General features: G+C 40.8%; 1 protein-coding gene across 5 annotated transcripts in view; it reads left to right on the plus strand.

The window, feature by feature from the left end:
- LOC103624857 (phospholipid scramblase 1) overlaps window positions 1–19026 on the plus strand; it is a 24745-nt gene extending 5719 nt beyond the window's left edge. Inside the window, exons 1-9 of one of the 5 annotated variants that reach the window (XM_017726456.1) lie at window positions 8253–9663; window positions 10274–10305; window positions 11093–11173; window positions 12699–12856; window positions 13882–13924; window positions 14994–15214; window positions 16011–16172; window positions 17217–17378; window positions 18572–19026. In XM_017726456.1, coding sequence (XP_017581945.1) covers window positions 10299–10305; window positions 11093–11173; window positions 12699–12856; window positions 13882–13924; window positions 14994–15214; window positions 16011–16172; window positions 17217–17378; window positions 18572–18601 — 864 coding nt within the window. In that variant the 5' untranslated portion in view covers window positions 8253–9663; window positions 10274–10298 and the 3' untranslated portion in view covers window positions 18602–19026. Of the gene's footprint in view, window positions 1–8252; window positions 9664–10273; window positions 10306–11092; window positions 11174–11676; window positions 11764–12698; window positions 12857–13881; window positions 13925–14993; window positions 15215–16010; window positions 16173–17216; window positions 17379–18571 lie in introns of those variants that run through there. The other 4 variants (XM_017726457.1, XM_017726458.1, XM_017726455.1 and 1 more) reach the window with 4 other exon arrangements.
- The last annotated feature ends 3077 nt before the right edge of the window (window positions 19027–22103 follow it).

The following is a 22103-nucleotide window of genomic DNA, read 5'->3' on the forward strand; positions in this document are numbered from 1 at the left end:
CACCTTTTCACCTTTTCAGATCACAGAATGGTCTGGATTGGAAGAGACCTTAAATATCACTTAGTTCCACCTCCCTGCCATGGACAGGGACACTTTTCACTAGAACACGTTACCCAAAGCCCTAAAGGAAATATCACAGTCCACGTGTCAAGATCCAGTATTGCTTCATAAGTCTTTTCTTAGTCATTTATGGTTTGCTTGTGGAATCTTGGGTGAATTTTGGACCAGGCTAATGGTTGGTTGCATTTACTTTGTGCTTTGCTCAATAACTGCAAACAGTGAGTGAGATGATGTGAAAGTTTCAGGGCAATAAAATAAGGATGGGACACTAAATCTAGGCAGGACTGTAGAGAGAAGCCCTTGTGCAAACAGGCAGCGTGCCTTTGGCAAATACTTTGCTTAGTAAGAACACAGAAACACCAATTGATACGCCAAGATCATCTGTGCCAGCAGGTGTAGCACCTAAATAAAGCACGTGCATGTGAGCCACAAAAACTTCAGTAAGGTGAAACTGCTTTTAGCTGCAGTGATTGGAACCAGTGGGACCAGGTGTTTTGTTCATGGTTTGTGTTTTTTCAACAGATGAACTTACCTCCTCCAATAAGTTTGTGCTTTGGACTTCCATACAACCTGCTGTTGTCTTAGAGAAGTGTGGTTATACGGCTGGGGCATAAAAAAGATACATGCATGACCTGACTGACATGCTCATTTGAAACAGTCCCATAAAATGGTTTATTTCAACTACTGTGGTCTTCTGCAGTTCTCTCTTGCCAGTACGGTGTTTGAGTGGTATCATTGAACATGAGGTTTTAGTTGAACTGTCACACGCTGGGTCAGACCCTTGCCCCTGTCAAAAGGGAAGGGATAAATGGTTATGGAGCTTGGGAAGAGTCTGATGGAAACAAATCCCTGCAAAATCAGGGTAACATGAGCTAAGGAAAGAGTATAGGAACAAAATTAGCATGGGGTGGAGGAGGACGCGGGGAGAATAAGATATTTCTAAGAGCAAATGAATGTTTTCAATCAGATGTGAAGTCTAATATGGTCTTTAAAAATATATTCTCAGTGGAAAAGAGCAATGGATCTTTGCTACAAAATAAGCACCTGCTTGGTGAAGTCATAATTCTTTACTGCATTGCTGATCTGTTCAAGCTTTAATGTTCTTTTTTCTTGTACTTCAGGAATATCACTGATAAGAGATGATTGAGAGAAAAAAAAGTGTAAGAAAATCTGCAGAGATGCAAAATGCCTCATGCAGCATTGATGTACTTAGCCCCATATATATTTATTACTACAAATATGTGTTAGCTTTCTTGGTGAACTTTTTAATCTCAAACAATTACAAAAAAAAAGATGTAGAAGTCTTTCCTGAAGCACATATATCATTGCAGATGTAGTAAAAAAAAAAATTCTAAAAGTGTCAGATTCCTCTCTCTTCCCATACCATCCCCAGATACTAAATTTTGTAAATAGTTTTGTTCAGTGTCTCATTTATGAAGCAATGTCATCTTAAGTGCAGTCTTGGCTGATGTAGTAGGGTTTAGAGTTCCAGCACCTCAGTGAAGCACTAAAACCCCAGGGCTTCATTGAAAGCCTGATAAAACAAACCTTAGGTTTTGGATCTGGTCATAAGGCCTTCTGTCAGATGAGTCCAGTGTAATTGTAGGCAACTTTAACAGCAAGTATTTTATATTATTAGTTCACAGAGAATAACTAGAAATGTTGTAAAATGTGTTCTGAAGCCATAGAAAACTGAATAATGCTAATATAGATCTAATTGGGCAGAAATCACATGCCCTGAAATTCTGGGAAAGATCACTGAAAGAGAATCACATAGAATAATTGTAAATACCAGTGTGAAAAAGACTTTTACTTCAATTTTGAAAACCTGCTTCAGGAACATACTGGTTCCAGAAACTTGCGGAGCATCCCTGCATAGACGTTGTCAGCCACCTTATCCCATCCAACTTGGAGAAGCTGCAAGTGCAGGGTGTTGGACCTCTCAGGATCAGGGGGCCATGGTCACAAAACTTGGTCCTGCAGCAGTGCAGGAGTATCTGAGCAGGGCTGGCTCCTGGAGTGTGTCCATGGGACGGTGTCCTCTGGCAGCACATGGCAAACCTGTCACAGCTGGAAGGGAAACTGCAGCCTGGCTGGGAGTTCCCATCAGCACAGGCAGCGTGGATGCATCCTGCTGCTGCTGTGCCAGCAGAGACATGGTTAAGGGGAGAGGGGAAGAGAGGAGAGGGCATCTGTAACAACCTTATCAGTAACAACCAGCAGCTCAATTACGCTAAAAAATTGACTCAGATGGGAAATACAATTTATAATACCACATGATACAGCAACCAGGGAGAAAAACCTTCTGGGCTGGGAGTAACAAATCTGTAAAACTTGATTTAGGAAATAATAGGACTAAATGTGAACCTCCTGAAAGCTGTGCTAAGGATTTCTGGGAAATGGCCCTGGCCTGAACGTGAGGCCATTGCTTTGATGAGCAATTTCTTCATATGTGATTATTCCACATCCCAGGTGATCAGTATTAGGTAAGAGTTTACAGTACCTGACATTGGTGACTAGGTCTTAATAGAGAACAGGGTTTATATCTGATGAAAATACTTTCCTTTTCCAATGTTTTCTCCTCTCCAACTTCCAAACCTCCCCAAATCCCCCAGCTGTCTTTGTGAGAAGCAGTGCCTGGTGTTGGGCTTCCTCAGTTTTCATTCTTAATTGAGCTATAAATTCACCTCATAAACTCTTGCAGATCTAGTAGTCCTTCTACATTTACAACTTTTTAATTATCTTCTTAATTAACGGAAGCCTCAAGGTCCCAGTACGTTTTTATCAGACGAGTCTGTTATGAAATGCATTAACTTGGACTTCATTGGTTTTAATAACATCCTCTCCTCAGCCTGGTTCTGTGTATCGGTATTGCTCTATTTGTCCTAATGTTGATAAAAGAAGTGCCAGTGTATATCACAGCACAATGAAACCCAGCTTCTCCTTTATCAGCAGCTCCCAGACAAACCAAGGGTGCCTAATCAAGAACATAAGTTTAAGAGGCATTTTTTCATGCTGCTGAATTCAAATGCAATGCTAGTGTCCAAAAGATTACGATACCCTAAATGGAAGCAGGTGTGGGCCTGGGTGCTGCGTTACATTCTTTGCTGTGCTCAAAGAGGTGTGTCTGGTGAGGAGGGGCTACAGACAGTGGGCAAAGGGAGCAGAGGGGGACTCCTGCCCTGGAGTCAGAGGTACCCTGTGCACCACGGCAAAGGGCTGCTGCTTCCAGGCTTCCTTGTTTCATGTACGTTTTCAAAGGGGAACGTCATCTCGAGGCCCGTGGTGTCCTGATACAACTGCTTCATATGATTCCAGGTCTACAGTGGTGCAGCAATATTGGCTCTAGAGAAGTTTGGCCAGTGAACCCCACCCACACACAGAATGTGCTTGTGAGAAGAGGCACTGGAGAAAGGCAGGGAGAGTTCAAGGACCACTAGCACATCACTGCTGCTGTATGATTCAGTGTCACCTGCAACAGTGCTTAAATGAAAAAACTTGGCTTTGCAAAAACCTTCAAACCCCTCCTTCCCCCCCAAAAAAAAACCAAACACAGATAACTGAGCAGCCTGGGAATTCAGAGTGCCAGCCTTGACATACAGAGCTGGATGTCTGGCTGGGGTGGAATTGTCCTGACTTGATTTTTTGGTGTATTTCATTAATTATGCCGGTATTATTTATACGTTTTAGGAACAAGTCATGCCTAGGAAAATATTCCCTGTAAGTATCTATTTGGAGTAGCAATATCTCTTTAGCAGAAAACAGGATTTGCACAAGCTGCATTTTAAACTGTTGGTACCACTGTTAATCCTAAATTCTGGAAACTGTAATGGGCTGTTTCTTTATGTCAACTTGTTCTTTTCCTCCCAATATCCCATTTTCTGACTGCAGAGTAGCTTATGGCAGTTCATCTACAGTGCTGACATTCAAAACCTTGTTTGTCGGGCAGCCGTAAAACTTTATTTAGCCTCCTCAGTCTGAGAAAGAAAGTCCTTTGGCACAAAGACATTTAGTAGCAAAACCAAATGTGGGGTATGGCTTCCATTGTTGTTCAGTTGTTTTCCCCTTGTGTTCTTGAGGAAAGACTGATGGTGATGGCTGACAGCTCTCTGCATGAATTGCTTTTCTTCTGTAAGTGATTATCATGATTGTTAGTGACAGCCCAGGGGGACATGTTGCTCCTCAGGATATGTAAAAATATAAGGAATGCTACTTTATGTGGTTTGGAACTCTTAACTGTCCACTGCTGCTATCTGGATGCTGAATTAGCTAGGACATTACAACACTAAACCCATGTTCACCTGGTTTCCCTCTCAAAGGAGAACCTAAACCTCATTTGTTAGACTGCAGGCTTGATGACTGATTTGATATTGTTAAATGAAATCAAATATGTGAACAGTACTGTTTACAATTTACAATTTTACAATTACAAAATTACAAATCTTTAATACAGAGATGATGTGTTAGCTGCTTCTTCTGGCTTCATGAATACATATTTTATTAAATTAGTGAAGGCCTAACTACCACAACAAAATGAGAGCTACACTGAGGCTCAGGGTGCCTGTCAAATGCTAGCAGGATGGAATCCATTTGCCCTAGTTCCACATCAAAGAAATAATGCTAATACTAAGAATAGCAATTTATCTACTTTTTAAAATGTTTGGATTTAAACTGCCTTTTACTGCATGTACATTATGTCTGTCACACTGGTGGTGGGCTCATACTAGACTCATCATGCTGTATTAAAATGTAGATTTTGCGTATTGGAACATTAGGTTATTTGCCTATCTGCTTTCAAAACCACTACTAGTTTGGGTATGACGTAGTATAAATGCAAAAAAAAGGAAATTATTCTGGATAAGATTCCTTAAATTTGAATAGTTAGGTTGGGGGCAGTCTTTTAAAATCTCAACTCTCCAAGCAAGTTCTAAATATTGTTAAAATTGTATCAGGTAATTATCACTTTGTCATCAAAAGTCCGGAGTAAAACAAATGCTGTAATTTCAGTATTAGAAAGTGGAATCACTTTTATTTGCAGCATAGGGCATGAGGGATCTCTCTGCCTAGTGCATGCACTGCAGCTAGAGAACAGATGAGTTTAAATCTATGTAACTACTTCAGACTCGTTACCTTTCCCCAAACTCATACATACATGCTAAATGTTCTGCTGAATCTTCTGTGTATTTAAATCACCTCAGCAGCATTGCTGAGGCCCACAGTCTTTAAGGCTAGGATAACCACTTGCACACATCAATACAGGACTAAGTACTGTCAGCTAAAGGAATTCCCAAGACTTGAACACTATTTGTTACAATTAAAGTTTTTCCCAAAATGTGCACAAGTGAAGGATGGGAAACACCAGATAAAAACCTGTACCCCATGGCTGGGGCTCCAGCTGGTGCAGCTGAGGAGTTTTTCCTGCCCTGCCACAGGAGGAGTCTTCTTTTCCTTTGTTCCTTCTTTCTTTCTCTGTTCCTCCTTTTTCTTTTGTTCTTTCTTTTAATTTATTTCCTGGTAGCCCCCTCAAGTTTGTGCCTCAAACCTCACATCCTATGTCTTTTCTATTAAGACAACAACTACTCTCAGCTTATCTTTATCTGCATCTCCCATGTCTGCTTGCTGTTCCAGGTTTGCTTTCCAGATCACAAACACTGGAGAAGAGAGTCTTTTGTGGGATTGTGTCCACAGGCACAGAAAGCAACCCCCCCAGTAACCACTTTTATTTCCTTTAGTAGTGCAAACAGTGCTGTTCCTGAGGTTAAATGCGGTTAAACAGAGTTTGAGGTGCACAAAGGCTGTTTGCTCTCATGTACAGCCTTGAGTGAACTTCCTCCCATGTCCCCTCACACAGATGTACTGCCTGAGCACTGAGGGAAAAGGAGCTGGTTAGGTGATGTTAGCAAGGAAGATGAGAGCTGCTTTTGTCAGCTCCAGGTTACTGGACACCTCTGTGTGAGAAGCTGGTGGAGGAACTGGTCCCACTTCTGGTATTGGGCACCACAGGATCAGATGAGGAGTCAGGAGCATGAGAAGTTAAAGCAGTGGAAAGTAATGTTCTGACTATACAGACCATAAGCAACATACCTAGAAAATGGGGTGAAGAATCTACAATTAATGTTTCTTTTCAGGTAAATGGGCTTAAAAGAATAAATTCTAGGAGCATGATCATTTTCTTATTTCTCTTGAAACAATTCCAACTTCTTTTCTAAATGTATTAGGCATTCCCCTGCTGGTTAAATCTGCTCACTGGAGAAAATAAAAAGGTATTGACCATTTCAACCCCCTGATCTAACAGAAAAGCACTGACTGTCAGTTACAACATCAGTGATCCTAGCTGGACAAGAAAAGAACTGGAACATTATTTGATATGGGCAAGACTGATAAATTACTTAGTATTTTGTGAATCACAGCATCTTTTTTTTCTACCACTGCAGGTGAATTGAGTTTTTTTTTTCTACTGATAGATGCCTGAAAGGAAGAGATATGCTGCTATCTTTGTTCTCTTTGATAGGACAATGATATTCTCATCTAAGAACTAACATGCGTCCCTATGTCAAAAAGTCATGTTTTCTGGGCAATACAATTTGAATTTCAGTGTATGAGTCTGAACCAAGCTAAATATAACTATGCTATATTGCTTTAAAAAAGAAGGGTGGTATCAAAAACTGCCATGTATTTCTAATTTCCCAACCATGTCAAAAAATTCTATACCTGTTTCTTAAGAGATGTTTAAAACCTGTTTCTTGGTGTCTGTTACTAATCCTCTTAGTGGATTCAGTGCAGATGTGTGGGAAAATGCTAGTCAGCTTTAGATTAGATTCTTCTGTACCTGAGGAAACAAGCAAAATAAAATCCCCAAATCCCTGTCCTATCTGGTGTTTAGGTGAAATCCAGTGCAGGGCTAGAATAATAGTTTGGGGTTTTTTTGGTTTGATTTTGTTTATGGAAAATTCAGTATTGAAATGGAGAGCTTATTTTGGGAGGTAGAAGACAAAGACTACAAAGTATGTAAAGCTACAAGGTAACCTGCGCTTAATTTGTTCTCTTTGTTAAGGATTCAGATTGAGTCCCCAGTCTTGGTTTTTGTGCATGCACCCAGTTACTGTGATCAGATTTGTGTGATTTACATGAAATACAGTTTCCTTTGAAGAGGCATACGTGGACACCAGCAGCTCGAGTCTGATGTATGTGAATGTACAGAAGAGGGTGCAGAAGATCTGTTCATGAGAGCTGTTAATCAGGGAGTGAGCCAACTGGCTCCAAGTCTTTTGTTTCCCAAACAATTCAGTATTGTATTTTCTTGTTCCTGTAACTACGGAGTCCATGTAAATATATTATTTCCCCTGAGGTCCTGCCTTACAAGCAAGGTAAAATTGTTCCAAATACATTTATTCTCCTTTCAGGGTGGACATAGAACTTGGCGTTATCACCTGAGTGTAACCTGATGGCCTGTAACTAAAAAGTAGAAATAAATTAATTAATTAATTAATTTAAAAAGGACTGAATGGGCATGGGTGAAATGAAAAAGGTAAATGTCACGAAGAGCAAAGCTTTGGAAATGCCGGTGTTTCTCGGCAGGGCTGGCAGCACCACCTTCCCAAAGGCATTAATAAGAGGATAAAACCAGGCTCTTCAGAGGAGTGTGGCAGGAAGAGGAGAGGCAGTGGGCATAAACTGAAACAAGAGAGGTTCAAATTCAATGTGGGAGAAACGTTTTGACCAGAAGTCAGTGAAGCAGGTTGGCTATAGAGGTCGTGCAGTCTTCATGTTTGGAAGTTTGAGGCCTGACGAGGAGAAGCCCCACGTTTTCCGGGTGGGGAGTGCGGGTTAAGTTAGAATATATCTCTTTAGAGAAATAACTCGCTTGCAGAGAGTGGATTAAGGGGAGGTGCTGATGGCCGGGCTGTCCCGGGAGAGCCCCGCTGGAGGAGGGAGGCGGGCGGCGCCCGCGGGTGGGTGTTGGCAGCCGCGGTCCTGTCCCCAGCAAAGCAGAGCGGCATTAGCGCTGATGTCCCCTCGTCTGAGCGAGGCTGATACTCTGCGTGTGAGCTGGCTGTGCGGCTGCCAGGTGCTGGCACTCCCAGGTCTCAGGAGAAAAGGCAGTATAAGGGGACAGGGTACCCTACTGCATCAGAACAAAAAAAAAAAAAAAAAAAAAAAAAAAAAAAAAAATTCCTTCTCTGAATAATGTTTTGTTAACATTAGACAATAATAAACTGTTTAATTAGATCAACTAGTTGATCTTTAAGCATACTGTTTCTCCAGCAGTCAAGGTTAAAATCCAGTGGCTGAATAGTCTAATATAATGCAACGTCAAAAAAGAAAAAGCCACAAAGGGGAAATAATGCATGCCTCCTGGCTATTTGGTTTCTTGTTTTTTTAATATTACAATGTCTTGGAAAGGGCCTGGCTTGTTGTTTATATGGCACTAAGCATGTTTGTGCTGGGGGGCTTACATTAATATGCTCTTGGCACTTTAGTGAGATGGATAAGAAATGAAACTACTTGTCACGCTAGTATTCTGTTTTTCTGATAAAAAGCAGAAGCTCTATAGTTGACATAATTATGACATGTCTGACTTACTTGCAGGATATCTAGTGACATGCATCAGGGTGAGGGACATGTAGCTGTGTTACGTAGTTCTGAAAATGAGAAAGTGACTGAAAAGAAACATGGACATTCATAAAAAAAGGAACTATCTAGGGATGAAATGAGGGCTGAACTTTGTAAAATCTTTATTGCTTTTTTACTATAGAGCGTATCAACCCTTTCTAAATCCTAGACTGTACAGGCTTGTATGTGTGGTTCTAGGGACAATGGAAGATTCTGGACTACTACAAAGCCTTTCTTTTAAATAAATCATATCGTTCTGTCTCTACTCTCCCTTTATTAAAGGGCTTAGTTGTAATTCTCAGTATTTTGCTGAAGTTGACGTAGCTGGAACATCTCACAGCATAAGCTGATCTTTTGCTAGTTTAATTAACATTTTTTATTCTTCTATAGTTTGTGGTAATTCCTGCATACAGGGACTACATTTTACCCTACTACATTCTACATACTACCCTATGACCAGAATCCAATTAAAGTATGTGAAAAAGGATGGTGATTTTATTAGTAGAGTTAGTAAAGCAGAAGAAAATGTATATTAAAAAAGGAATGTTTAAGAGCAACTGAACCAGCTGCTCTTAAAGAGGATGTTCTGTAGGATTTGGAGAGTGAATTAGTTCCATGACAGCCCAGAAACATAGACATCACCCTGTGAGACCTGCTTTTACTCAAAGAGTGAAAAACAGGAAGGGATTGCTTTCAGTTTCATTTCCCTTCCCAGTTTTGAATAACCATCTTCACTGAACTGAAGTAGTTAGAAGAATCATAAAAGACAAAATCTATTGGTAATTTAACTTGAACTGGATTATTTTTAAAGAACAACTAGGTTTATTTTTTATTTTAAAGCTTTCAATACTCTTAAAAAGGAGAGCCTACACCATTCTTTTTTACACTTTCACTCTTGGATCTCCTGACTGTTTCGGATCTGTTGCTGTTGTCTTGCTTCACTCCTTACCCCAGAGAAAGAAATAACTCTCAAGGTTTATGCTGGTATCAGTAAGTTGGGGTTTTTTTGGTTTTGTGGTGGGTGGTTGTTTTTTGGGGTTTTTTGGTTTTTTTTTTTTGGGGGGGGGGGGCATTTTTTTTAACAGCAACCACCCTTTGTTATCCTGTGAAGGCAAAAACTGGATATGTGATATTTAATAGTAGCACTAGAGAAGTGGAATAGCTTAAAGAACTGAGTAGGTGGTAGCATGGCTACATGGCTGCTCCAGGGTTTACCCGAGCAGGTTTTGTGGTCAACATCAATACACTGAACCAGCTGCCCTTAAATTACTGCAGTAAACTGTTAATCTGAATTACAGGATGTTTCCAAATGGCTGTGCAGTGGAGTCTTGCACATCCCAATGCTTTCCTCTGAGTTGAGGATGATTTCAGGATACTTAAAGCATGAATGCAGGCATAGAAAATTCAGACTTATGTGGTGGTGGAGACGTAGCCTAGATGGAAGCTGAGATATTTAAGGTTATTTTACCTTGTATTTGTAATTTAGCTTTCCCCTACAGTTTAGAGAGGCAAATATCTTTTATCAATAATAGAGAACTGAATAGCTCTTGTGTGAAATTATATATTTAAAAAATCATGAGATAAAAATGTTCTTTTGCAGAAAAACTACAAGCAGATTTACGACAATGCAAGGTGAGTGAAATATAACCAAAATGTCAACTTTTGCTAACATCAAAGACAGCATATTCAAGCAATATTAGCTTAGCTATTAGCTTACCTTCTAATTATATGAAATATGTATGAATGTTTTAAGCTGAAATTATTTACATTTTAAAATTGGAATATTTTACAAAACATAGAGCTTACATTTTCAGATCTTGATTTCTGAAGTTCAGTAAAAAAATTAAATTAGTAACCTTGAAATTCATGTTATTTCTGCTTACAAACTGAAGCTGGTAAATGTTTTTAAATCCATAACCCTCTCCATCTGCTGGTGTAGCATTAGTCAAAGAAGTTGGGAGAAAAGGTTTTACACAGAGGGGAATGGCTCGTTGCCATGTTCTGGAGGGCAGACTGTCAGTTCCTGGCAATGCTTTGAATTCAAGCCTCTTCCTACATAGCAATGAACAAAGACGTCTTTGGTCCAGGCAGAGTGAACTGACCCTGTTAGAGCAGGGCTTGGACTAGATGATCTCAGGACGTCCTTTCCAAGCTGAATGATTCTGTGACCTCTTCATGACATCCTGTGCAGTACCTGCCTTTTTTCTGTGCTTTAAGGACCAGAACTCCATTAAGTTTTACTGATGTTTAATACATACATTGTTCGTAAATACGATCTTGATGTATATTTTTGCTGTACAGAAAACAGCTCTCTAGTTTCGTTCTGTGTGTACTCTGGAAAAGGAGGCAGTGCTGGGGATCTTCCACGCAGGGTAGGAGGAAATGATCCATACTCAGTGTGTATGTCCCATTCTTCCAGGACCTCAACCTGCCACAGCACCTGGAATGCCCTATGGCTCCCCACAGCAGGTCCCTGGGACATACCAAGGTAGGTGGGAAGGTAGGTTACAGATCTGTGACACCATTAGGAAATAAGCACAGGGAATATGTGGTACAAGGGGGATCATCTCTGATTTACTTTTCTGCTATTAATTCTATAGAGTTCCTTTTAATGTCTGTTTTGCTGAAAAGTAATTTCTTTCTTTTTGGGTGCTCCATGTTGAGCAGTACCAATAGTGGTAGGAGTTAAAAATATCAGGTGTTCCTTGGTGGTCACTGTGGGGAGTTTGCTAGGAGGTGTTACTGATTGCAAGTAATGTGTGGCAGGTTTTTACGGATGATCAGATTTTTTAATTATCATGTTATTTCAGTATTTCACTTTATTTTTCTTTAGAAATCCAGAACTGAAGAAAGAATTGTTTTCCTCTTGCAGTTCTGTGTGTATTCTCTTCCTGTTTCATGCTCTGTTGCTTTACTTTGCAGGTGGTCATACCTTACATTTTCCCTCACTTGCTCTGTCCTGTCTCATTTCCTGCTCCACTTCAAAGTGCAGCACTCCTGAACAGCATCTCTCATTCTGGCAGTGACTGCTTTCTGAAGATCCAAATCACAATAAATATCTAAAAATCAGGCTCAAAGCATAAGTCAGAGGTAAAAAGCAAAATGTTTGGCCTAAGTTACTGCGCTGTTCATAAGTTAAGGCCTGTGCATCTTGGCACAAGGCACTCTGAGGTTTGTAAAGTAAACTTGCAAACTTGTAAGTAAAGTGGGCAATGAGCACTCATTGCTTGTGCCATGGAGGTTGCAGGAGCATTGTTACTTTGAGTAATTGTATGTGCATGCACTTGCACACAATAGCAGTAGGTAGATTGAGTGCAAAGCCCGTGCTCAGACATAAAAGTGATTTTGAATTCCCAAAGGGTGGATTCTTCTCTGGGGTGGGCGATGTGGCCACCTATGAGTTTTAAGCCACAGCTGTTTACAGGACCTGAGGTACAGGCCTGCTTATGGTTACAGCCTGATCTTTCATGTGCAGTGGTCCATTTGTTGTAATGTGATGTGAAATTTGGTGCTGAGCTGGTATGGTCTGTAGGTCCACAAGTCATCTGGTTTGAAAACTATAGATGACTTTTGCTAAAAGGACATTTCCTTTCACAAAAGTAGAAGGTATAATTCCAGGAAAACTTTATCTTAAAATTCCTCATTTACTCAACTGACAGCTTGTGTAAATGCCAATGCTTTTCATGTAATTTAAAGTATTCTGTCTTCTCTAGTTAGAAATACACTTTATTTATTTATTTCTGTTTTTTGAATTGACTCTCTTGTGTGAATGAAATTTCTTCTGTATTCAAGAATGATGCATTTATTTATTTATTTGGTTTGGTTTTGTCTGAGGCATCAGAACCTCTCATGGCAGTGTAACTCCCTTCCTGAAAGTTATTGTATTCATAACTGAAATATATAAGGGATAAGGATGTCCATAGTTCAAACAGTGAATAAATTACTCTTTTGAAGATTGTGGGACAATTCTTTTCCAATATCTAACTTTCATAACTATATCTCTCTTACCGTACTAAATGTCACAGGTGCAGGGAACTATGGATTCCAGGCACAGCCCATGGGAGTCCCAGGTGGATTTGTTGTTCCACCTGTCCAGAATCAGCCCACCATGGACAGGGCATTTTGGATGCCTATTCCTCCTTCTATTCCCAACTGCCCTCCTGGCTTGGAATACCTCACACAGGTACCTGCACCCTTCCTCCTTCCCCAGAGATCAGGTATTCTGCTCTGGGAAGCAGCCTGCATCCATGAAATAGCTAAATAAAGCATCTGGCTGTGTTGCAGCTGCAAGGGTTGCTGCTTGTGGGCTGCTAAGTGAAGCCTTTTGTAACATCTGAATGCAGAGATATCTGTTACAGGTGTAGCACTTGTTCATGAGTACTTTCCTGCCAAATAGGATGCTAAAGGATGAGGGACACAGGGCTATCATACATCCTTCCCATTTCTGAAAGTACTGTTTGTGAGATGTAATGCCATTTGTCAAAGTGTGTAGAATAAATACCTATAATATTGTCAACTGTAGTACATTAGAGGCACTTAATTTTCCACATGATGCTTTCTTTACACCTCAATATTGTTAGTAGAGGTGCAAATAAGACTTTTACAGCATAGAGAATGCTAATAGCAAAATAAGAATTGTTTCCACATTACTGAATATGTCTTTGTACCATAAAATACGGTTCATCTCAGCACTGGAAAGATTAATACTGATGTATTGCTTCCAGTTTTTCAAACTGCTGGGAAAAAAAAAAAAAAGGCAAAAGAAAAAAAGAAGTACTGGTGAGGAGAGGCTGATTTCCCCCTGAATTTCCCTCAGAGCTGAGAAGTAACTGAGCTTCTGCTCTAAAATGTCTCCATTTCGTGCTTTTGTCTGTATGGAGGCTCTGGGACATGATGTCAGAGCTCTGTCAGGCTCTGAGTCCTGAAAGGAACATGTGAACATTAGCCCTGTGCACTTGTAACCAGACCAGTTTGGGTTCAGCTCCCCCCATCAGCTCCAGTGCTCTGGAACACTCTTCTGCTAAACTGGCAGAGGACAGGAGGGGAGTGACCTATTTTCATAGCTTAACTGGTAGATAATCTGCCTCTGGACAGTGTATTGATCAATACATTTTTATCCTAAAATGAAACAGCAGCAGTTCTTAAAAGTACATTTTGTCTTGCGACTTGTTAACTGTTTATTCTGTTTAATTCTTCAACCATGAGCAGATTGACCAGGTTTTAATTCATCAGCAACTTGAACTTCTTGAGAGTAAGTACAAAGTATTTAAGTCTAATAATCCCAAGAACAATAAAGTTTAGACTTTCTTTGATGCTGTGTTTTTAAGGTGGTCACCACCTTTGTCCTTCTTTCCTCTGTTACCTGTCTCAATTCCTGCAGAAGTCATGGAAGAGAGGAAGGAGAAAATAGAAGGGAAGATTTTCTATGGGTTCTATATACCAAAAGATACACAGCAATGCAACTGAATAATCTTGGTTATAGGTGCTATAGTTGATACGTAGCTAATTATGGATGAAGTCACACATTTCCAATGTTACCTGTTAACTATGATTCCTACTCTCCTCTCTTCCTTATTAAAGTTCTTATTTTCTGTCCTGTCATATCCCACCTAATTCCATGGACTGGCACGTGGCTTTGATCCCGTTTACAGGCAATCCTGCTGTTTTAGTACACTGAATAGCTTTTCTTCTGCTCCCCTCATCCTGTGCTTTAAGAATATCCAAGTTTATATTATCAGTGTCTTTCAAATAGAAGAAATAAAATGGACCATACATCCCAGCTGACCCCTAATGTTGCTGCTACATATTTCTTTTCAGTTCTTTCTAAAATTTAAAAGAGCGCTTTCATTTGTTATAGAAACCAATTAAAATTTCTGTCCTGGCTGTTGTTGCTTTTGATGTGTGCTGCTGTAAATCTTGCCTGAGGTTTTTCATGGCTTTCTTATTCTGAATGTATTTGTGCCCTTTTCTGTCTTCACCCCCAAATTCACAACTCTCTTTAACATCCATTCAGTTCTTCCCTGAGAATGTTCCCTGCTGTGTTATTGGTAATGGTGGTGCTTGCTCAGGCAGCACACTGGGGACTAATGGGAATCTCTGTGCTCTTTCTGCATGTCCTTGTTCGTCATGGATTCTTCTCTCTGAACTTCTCCATCAGTCTTCACTGCTTGAGAGTCCTTTCCTGTCATTTCCCCTTGCCAGCAGCTGCCTCTGACAGACTTTGAGCAAGGCTTGTCTTCCCAAAGGACAGCTGCAGAGTTAGCAGGGAGTGTCTGATCAAACACTCCTAGGAATTTAGAAGGTTTTTTCCTGTTTTTCAGTTGTGACTGGCCTTGAAGTAAACAACAAATATGAACTCAAGAATGCACTGGGGCAAAGGGTGTACTTTGCAGCAGAGGACACAGACTGCCTTACCAGGAATTGCTGTGGGCCATCACGGCCCTTCACCATCCGGATTACAGACAACCTGGGCCACGAGGTGATAATGCTGCAGAGACCTCTCCGCTGTTCCATGTGCTGCTGCCCCTGCTGTTTACAGGAGGTGAGTTGCTGCCTCTCACTGCCTTCCTTCTCGTGGGACAGGGACCTCCAGTGCAGTTTTAAGGTGGGGTTGTCTTGAATCAGGAGGTGAGGTGAAGCGAGTCAAGTTTTTCCAGTAAGGTGTGGGAAGAGAGATCTGTGGGATTTGTGGATGAGGTCCTTGGTCTAGGAAGAAGCAAGTGTGCTGCAACACTTGGACTCACTGGCCAATTCTGACTGCAGTAATGAAAAAGCTGATTGAACAGCCTGTGAGAGAGCTTGTGGCTGGTGCTGAAATCTGCACTGGAGATGGACTTGGTATGGAAGAGTAAGGCAACGGTTTTCATAAAATAACAGCTAGAGTTTTCATTTTACAGCTCTGAAAGCTATAGTGACATTCAACACAGGAGATCATGAGGTTTTTTCATATTAACCTAATTCTGGAATGATGCAACTTCTGAGACTACTCATAGCTCCTGCTGAGGCATTTGCAGTAGCAGCACTCCATAATGCCTTCACCGAATGCTTTTGGGATGCTCACTGCCTTTCTTTCACTGAATTTTGAGCTTTATATTGTAGATGCATAGTTTGTGTGCTCCACAGCCTGAGGAGTCTCTTACTGTTTTCTTGAAGGCAAAAGTTGAATAAGAGGTCTGCAATCTGAGTGTAGTCTTCTGAAAACACTCACAGAAAAATGCACTGAAAGGCCAAACTGTTGCAGAAAAATAAGCTGTGTTTCATTTGTATGGTGTGGGTTTTGTTTCAAAAGCATATGGAAGAATGAACATTCACTTGAAGATTTTCTTTTTCCTGTGAAGCTGGAAGTCCAGGCACCTCCAGGAAAAACAATTGGTTATGTTGTCCAGAACTGGCATGTCTGCCTGCCAAAGTTTACCATTCAAGATGAGAAAAGAATGGATATACTGAAAATTACTGGCCCATGTGTTGTGTGCAGGTGTTGTGAGGATGTTAATTTTGAGGTAGGCAATGTAAAAATTGTTTGCATGTATCTGTTTTCAGATAGTAGTTTGATATTAGCTTGTTTCTTGACTTACTACCTGTCAGCTGAACTATAGTATATATTAAGTAATGTTAAGTATATTAGGTAATTGCTACATCATCTTTTAATGCTGGTGTAATCAAATCACTTCTCTGGATACCTAAATTACTCTAGATAAACCAGACAAACTTCCAGAAATGATGTGTTAAAGCCACTCCTCAGTGATCACTGAGAATAATTCCCTGTTAATTTAAATCAATTAAAATATTTAGCAGCAAAATCTTTTTGAATCTGTTACGCCAGGCTCTAAGAAAAATATAGTCAGCTATATCAGGTATTTATTAAAATGACTTCCTACAGCCAGTTCTTTAATCATTTAACAATCATTAGATGAACTAGTAAATTAACATAATTTAGACCTGAAATACCGAGTTGAATGACTGAAGAGTTACAACTTTCCTTTTAAAATAATATTGATTAATGCAACAGTGTTTTTGTGGACATTATGTAGAAGATATCCTAGGCTACAATTTAATGTTTAAAGTGATGTTGCAAATAGTTACTACAGCAAATTTGTATCGTTTATTTTGGAAACTAGTCCTTCACATGACCCGGAAGATTGGATCTAACTTTAGAAAACATAATGTTGCCACAGGGCTAATCTCTGCTTTTGACCAGAAGAATGTAATTTGTTTAATTTTCACTTGAGCAGCTCCTGATACATGGCAGGAGAAACTAATTCACTCTCTTGCCCAAAAGACAGCACTTTCAGCCGACTGTGTGCATGTGGGTGCTGTATCCCAGCACCATCAAGGAATTGAACTTCCCAGTCAGTTCAGAATCAAGTTCATGGCTCTAATACTTAAGACCGACTTTCTGATAGTCTGATTGCCTTTTGGTACAAACCCTTGCAGTCAATAACTGTATTAATTCAAATAACAGTCTGAAGCTTTTTAATGGATTTGGGAATATTATGAATGCCAGGTTTGATGATGCTTTTTAAAAATTTTATGTTAACCTATAGGTGAAGTCTGTGGATGAGACTTCTACTGTTGGGAAGATTTCTAAGCAGTGGACTGGGCTTGTGCAGGAAATGTTTACAGACACAGATAACTTTGGAATCTCATTCCCAATGGACCTTGATGTGAAAATGAAAGCTGTCATGATTGGTGCTTGCTTCCTTATTGTAAGTCACTTATCCACTAATACATGAATATAAACTAAGTTCTTCATCTATGTGTTTAAATTGTGCTGGTAAAGGAGTCGGTTTTGAGTTCCTTCAAGTGGGTGACAGCTTGTGAACTTCTGTGTGTAAAAATGACCACAGAAGGCAACACAGAATTATTTTAGACAGTAAGCTTATTCTAGACTATATAAAGCGCTAATTGTATTTAAGAAATTTCATATTTGGTGGGACTGAAAAAGGGAAAAGGGAAGACCTCTTACAGACTCATTAGCAGATGAAAGCAAGTTTATGGATGTGAAACCAGAAAAATACAGCTCAGCAATAGTCAAGAGACCCATCCAAAGCCTAAGCAGCCCGCTGGACTGGTGGACAGCTGAATGCTGCAGCCACTGCCTCCCGGCTGTCCTTGGAAGCATGAGAAGCACTGAGTGAGCAGGATCAATGCTCTCAGAGCAGTAATTTCCAAATGGAGGGACTACTGTGGAGGCTAAGAACTTGTCAGAGCACTTCTCAGCGGCACTCAGGCTGTCAGCAGTGCAGTGCAGCTCACTTTCCTCTTTAACAGCAGTGTGCAACACTGTTTCCACCTGTCTGTGCAATTCTGCATCAAGGTACCTTTTCAAAACATGCTCTGCTTCTGTGCTTGCTGGGCTGCAGAGGGGCAGGAAAGGGGCATGTGAAGCACCTTGAGTTTGGAAAGGTCTCACCAGCCTCTGACAGCCCTGTGCCTGGACAAGGTTTTGTTTAGCTGCGTGTGTGTTCCTGTGCTACCAAGTGTATCAAGTGCAGCATTAGCAAGTGTGGGCAACCCAGGCTTTCAGGCACAGAAATGGAGCTCCCGCCTGTAAACTAAAAATAATCATTATTGTGATGGACTCCAGTCTGAGGTAAAATGAGAGGGAATGAGTCAGATTGAACAAAGGGCAGAAATCCTCAGTAAAGGAAGCACAGCTTTGGCTAGTAATAAATTAAAAGTTTCCGTGTTGGTCTTTCACCATCTTTCTGTCTCTGTGGGTGTCCCATTCTGAGAGATCCAGGTGGCGAGGGCATGGCAAATGTGCCTGTACCTTCTTCTCACCCTCTGAGGTTTCTTAGAGGAAGGTGTACATCTTGCAGTGCAGCCAGGGGATCTCTGAACTAAGAACCACATTTAAGAATTATTTGTTTTGTTTGCTTTTTTTTTATCTCCTTAGGACTTCATGTTTTTTGAGCATTATAATTAAGCATCAGTGAGCAGGAGTTTGGTCATGAAATCTAGAGGTTCTATATAGAAGGAAGAAGAACATGGATCTCCCAACTTTCCAATGAATTGCAGAGCTCCAGTAAGAATAAGAGAAATGTGCATGTTATAGTTACATTTCTATAAGCTAAAAGCTTTATGGTCTTTTTTAGATTTTTTTAATCTGGTGAAATAATTTGTAGTATTCAAATAAGGACTCTTTATCTGTATAAATCAATAGTGTGATTTAGAGAAATATATAGCAACCTTTTTTTCCCCAAGAACTCTGTAATTTTAAAGTAACTAATGGTAGTAGTTACTTGTAGCTACTATAATAATACTTTGATTCCTAAAAAAGAAGACTACTTCTATATTCAATATTAGTAATAACCTAAGCATAATAAAGAGATACTGATGTTTTCCTGGGTATTCTTCTTTGGTAGTTTTGCCTTGGTGTTCACATTCTGTTGTTTCTATCTTCCTATCAAATACATCAAATATATACATTCAGTGCAAAGTAATGCATTTGAACAGAACCATCTGAAATCACTGTAAAATTGTATTACTCTGGTGTATTGGGTTTGTCTGAGCTGGAGTTCATTTCCCCGCAGCAGCCCTCACAGAGCTGTGCTTTGCACTGGGAGCTGGAAAGGTGTTGATAACTCAGCAGTGTTTTGGCTGCAGCTGAGCAGTGCTGTCTCTGTAGCATTCCCTCCTGCCTTGAGTAGGCTGGGGGTGGGCAAGGTCCTGGGAGGGGACACAACCAGGCCAGCCGACACAAATTGACCAAAGGGACATTCCATACCATATGACATCAGCTCGGATATAAAAGATAAGAAAAGGAGGAGGAAGGTGGTGCATTCATTTTTTACGGTGTTTGGCTTCCCAAGCAATCAATTCCATGCTGAAGCCCTGCTTCCCGGGAAATGACTGGACATCACCTGGTGATGGGAAGTAGAGAATAAAATTTTTCTTTTTTTCACTCTTTGTGCACACCCAAACTTTTGCTTTCATTTTAGTAAACTGCATTATCTCAACCTACAAGTGGTTTTCCATCTCATAATATTGTATCTCCTCTGTCCATCTGGGAAGGGGAGGGATAGAGCAGCTTGGTGGGCACCTGGCACCCAGCCAAGGTCAACCTGCCATGTCTAGTGATGAATATATTGTCAAATATGATTCCTCCTAAGTGTGATCTAATTTCCTTATTTGGGCTATTTTGAAACTTAAGGCTTGTATGTTCACCAACAGAAGTGTAGAGGTGACAGGAAATACAACTGTCTGTGCCTGCTTCTATTTAATAATCCTTTAGTAATTGCTTTGTGCATGAGTGTGACCTGAGGCAAGGAAAAACTGGTTAGTTACTTTTCCATTTCTCCAGTCCTCTGTGCTTCTCATTTAGTCCATGGTTTTCACAGATTGTGAGTCTGTCTGTTGTTTTGAGGGCATAGAGTAAACAGAACAAGTGTTCTGAGTAAACAGAACAGTTTCATTTCAAAAGCAGACACATGAAATGGCAGGTCAATTTCTTAGCATTTATAGCTTTATATAGATATTTTATTTAAATGTCTAAGTAATGGATAAGTTGCAATTGCTTACCCCAGCACACAAGCACATGCACAGAATGGTTCTTGGGATCCAGGTTTGGGAAGAAGTCCTTGCCAATATTTTCAGTTGCATTCTAGTCCTGCTTAAGAGTCCTTTAGTTCAGTATTTTCAATTTGTTGGTTGTTCCTGGCCAGTCAAAAAGCAGAAGAAAAGAGAAATGCCATTACTGCTGTGTACCTGGATACTCTTTGGTGTTTGAAGAATTGTGCAAACTTGGGACAACAGTCCAGACTGTTCTGAAAGTCTTTTAATTGTATATTATTCCTTGTTAAATTAGCTTCTGCTGCTAACGTTCCTTGTATATGGACTGTATATGGTGCATTTTTGATTCATCAACACTACTCTTAGGGAATTAATTTAATATTATTTTAAAAATATTTTATGCTTTATTGACCAGCTATTAATGAGATATCAGAAATCCAATCTTGCTAAAATCTGCTAAAAGTTTCTGATTACTTGATTTAGGAGTAGAAGCTAGATGTATTAGAAACCAGACCTGTCCTCTAGGGATTCATGAGGCTAAGTCCATCATCATTATTTTTCCTGCAAGAGATGACACACAGCTTCAGTTCTGCCTCTAGCTCTGAAGTCCCAGGCTCAAGCACATTAGATAACTGCCCTTCACAGTTACTCAAATATTCCATAAACATTGTTTGGGAGGTATTTGAAAATACCTATTTACCTCCATGGAAGGTGCTGCATAGAATTTAAATTTACAGTTTGCATTAGAGTGAGGTCTGTGGCTGTTTGAGGAATGGATGGAATAATATTTTGCAAGTAGACAAAACAGGGATACCTTTGCCTTTGGTGAAAGGGATCTTGTATCATAAATTCATCCGCTGACGATAAACTGGGGAGTGTACCCAAATGTAAGTGAGGTATTAGGAGGTTGGGCTAAAAGGACATAACCAGGTGTTACGATACGGTTTAAACCCAGAAAAGCAAAGCAAGCTCAGTCTCTGAGCATAAACCGGAAAGAACTTAGAAGGTTCAAAATATCCCCAGAAACGAGATTAAAACCAAACGAGGTTAGATGTGGATGCCAAAAAATGGATGTATTTTATTTAACAGTAGAGAGGCAAAGAGAAGGGAAGAGAAAAGAAAGAGAGAAAGAAATGGAAAAAAGAAGTGTGTGGGGGGGGTGGGGGAACAGGGAGAGGTGCCAGGGGTTAGATGGAAGCACATCACCCATCTGAGGGTCCCAATGACGTCTCGTTGCTCCCCTCCATCTGGTCTTCTGGTGGTGAGGGTCCCCCGTCGCCGCCGTGGCCACGCTGCCACATGCTGCCACACGCCATGCACAGCACACGCCAAAGAGTGCAGAATCTCGTGGATTAATGCACACTTCGGGCCAGGTGGTAATGCCCACGTGTCTCCCTTGCAGGGGCTGGCTTGACACTGTCCCTTGCAACACTGAGGGTCTGCTGCACCATCTCTGGTGCTCTGGTGCAGGGTCTGGCGACCCCTTTGAGGGGGGTCCCTGTGATGGGCCATGTCACCCCTTCTGCTGTGGATGAGCTTCCCCCCCAGTGAGGGCCCCTCAGCTGGGCTCCCCTGCACCGCGGAGGGTGGGCATGTACTGCACCTCTGACCAGAGGCTTTTCCAAGATACCCAAAGCCTCTCCTCCCTCCACCCCTTGGTGCGAGGGTCTGTTCGAGCCTGGCAGCTGATAGCCCTGGGGCTGTGGTCTCCACCTTGGAGGTGTTAAGTGCTCAGTGAATGTCCCCAGCCCGGAGTTGCTACTTTATCTTATCTTCATTAGCAAGCAGTGTCAGGCCTCAGGGCCCCATTCAGGGTGTGGTAGTCTTCTCTGCAGCTTTTGTAATACAGTTTTAAAAGTCTTTTAAGAAAATGTTTGTCATAAAATGCAATACTTCAGTTTCTGACACCAGGAGAC

This window comes from Corvus brachyrhynchos, unplaced genomic scaffold (assembly GCF_000691975.1).
Source record: "Corvus brachyrhynchos isolate BGI_N302 unplaced genomic scaffold, ASM69197v1 scaffold221, whole genome shotgun sequence".
NCBI lineage: Eukaryota > Metazoa > Chordata > Aves > Passeriformes > Corvidae > Corvus > Corvus brachyrhynchos.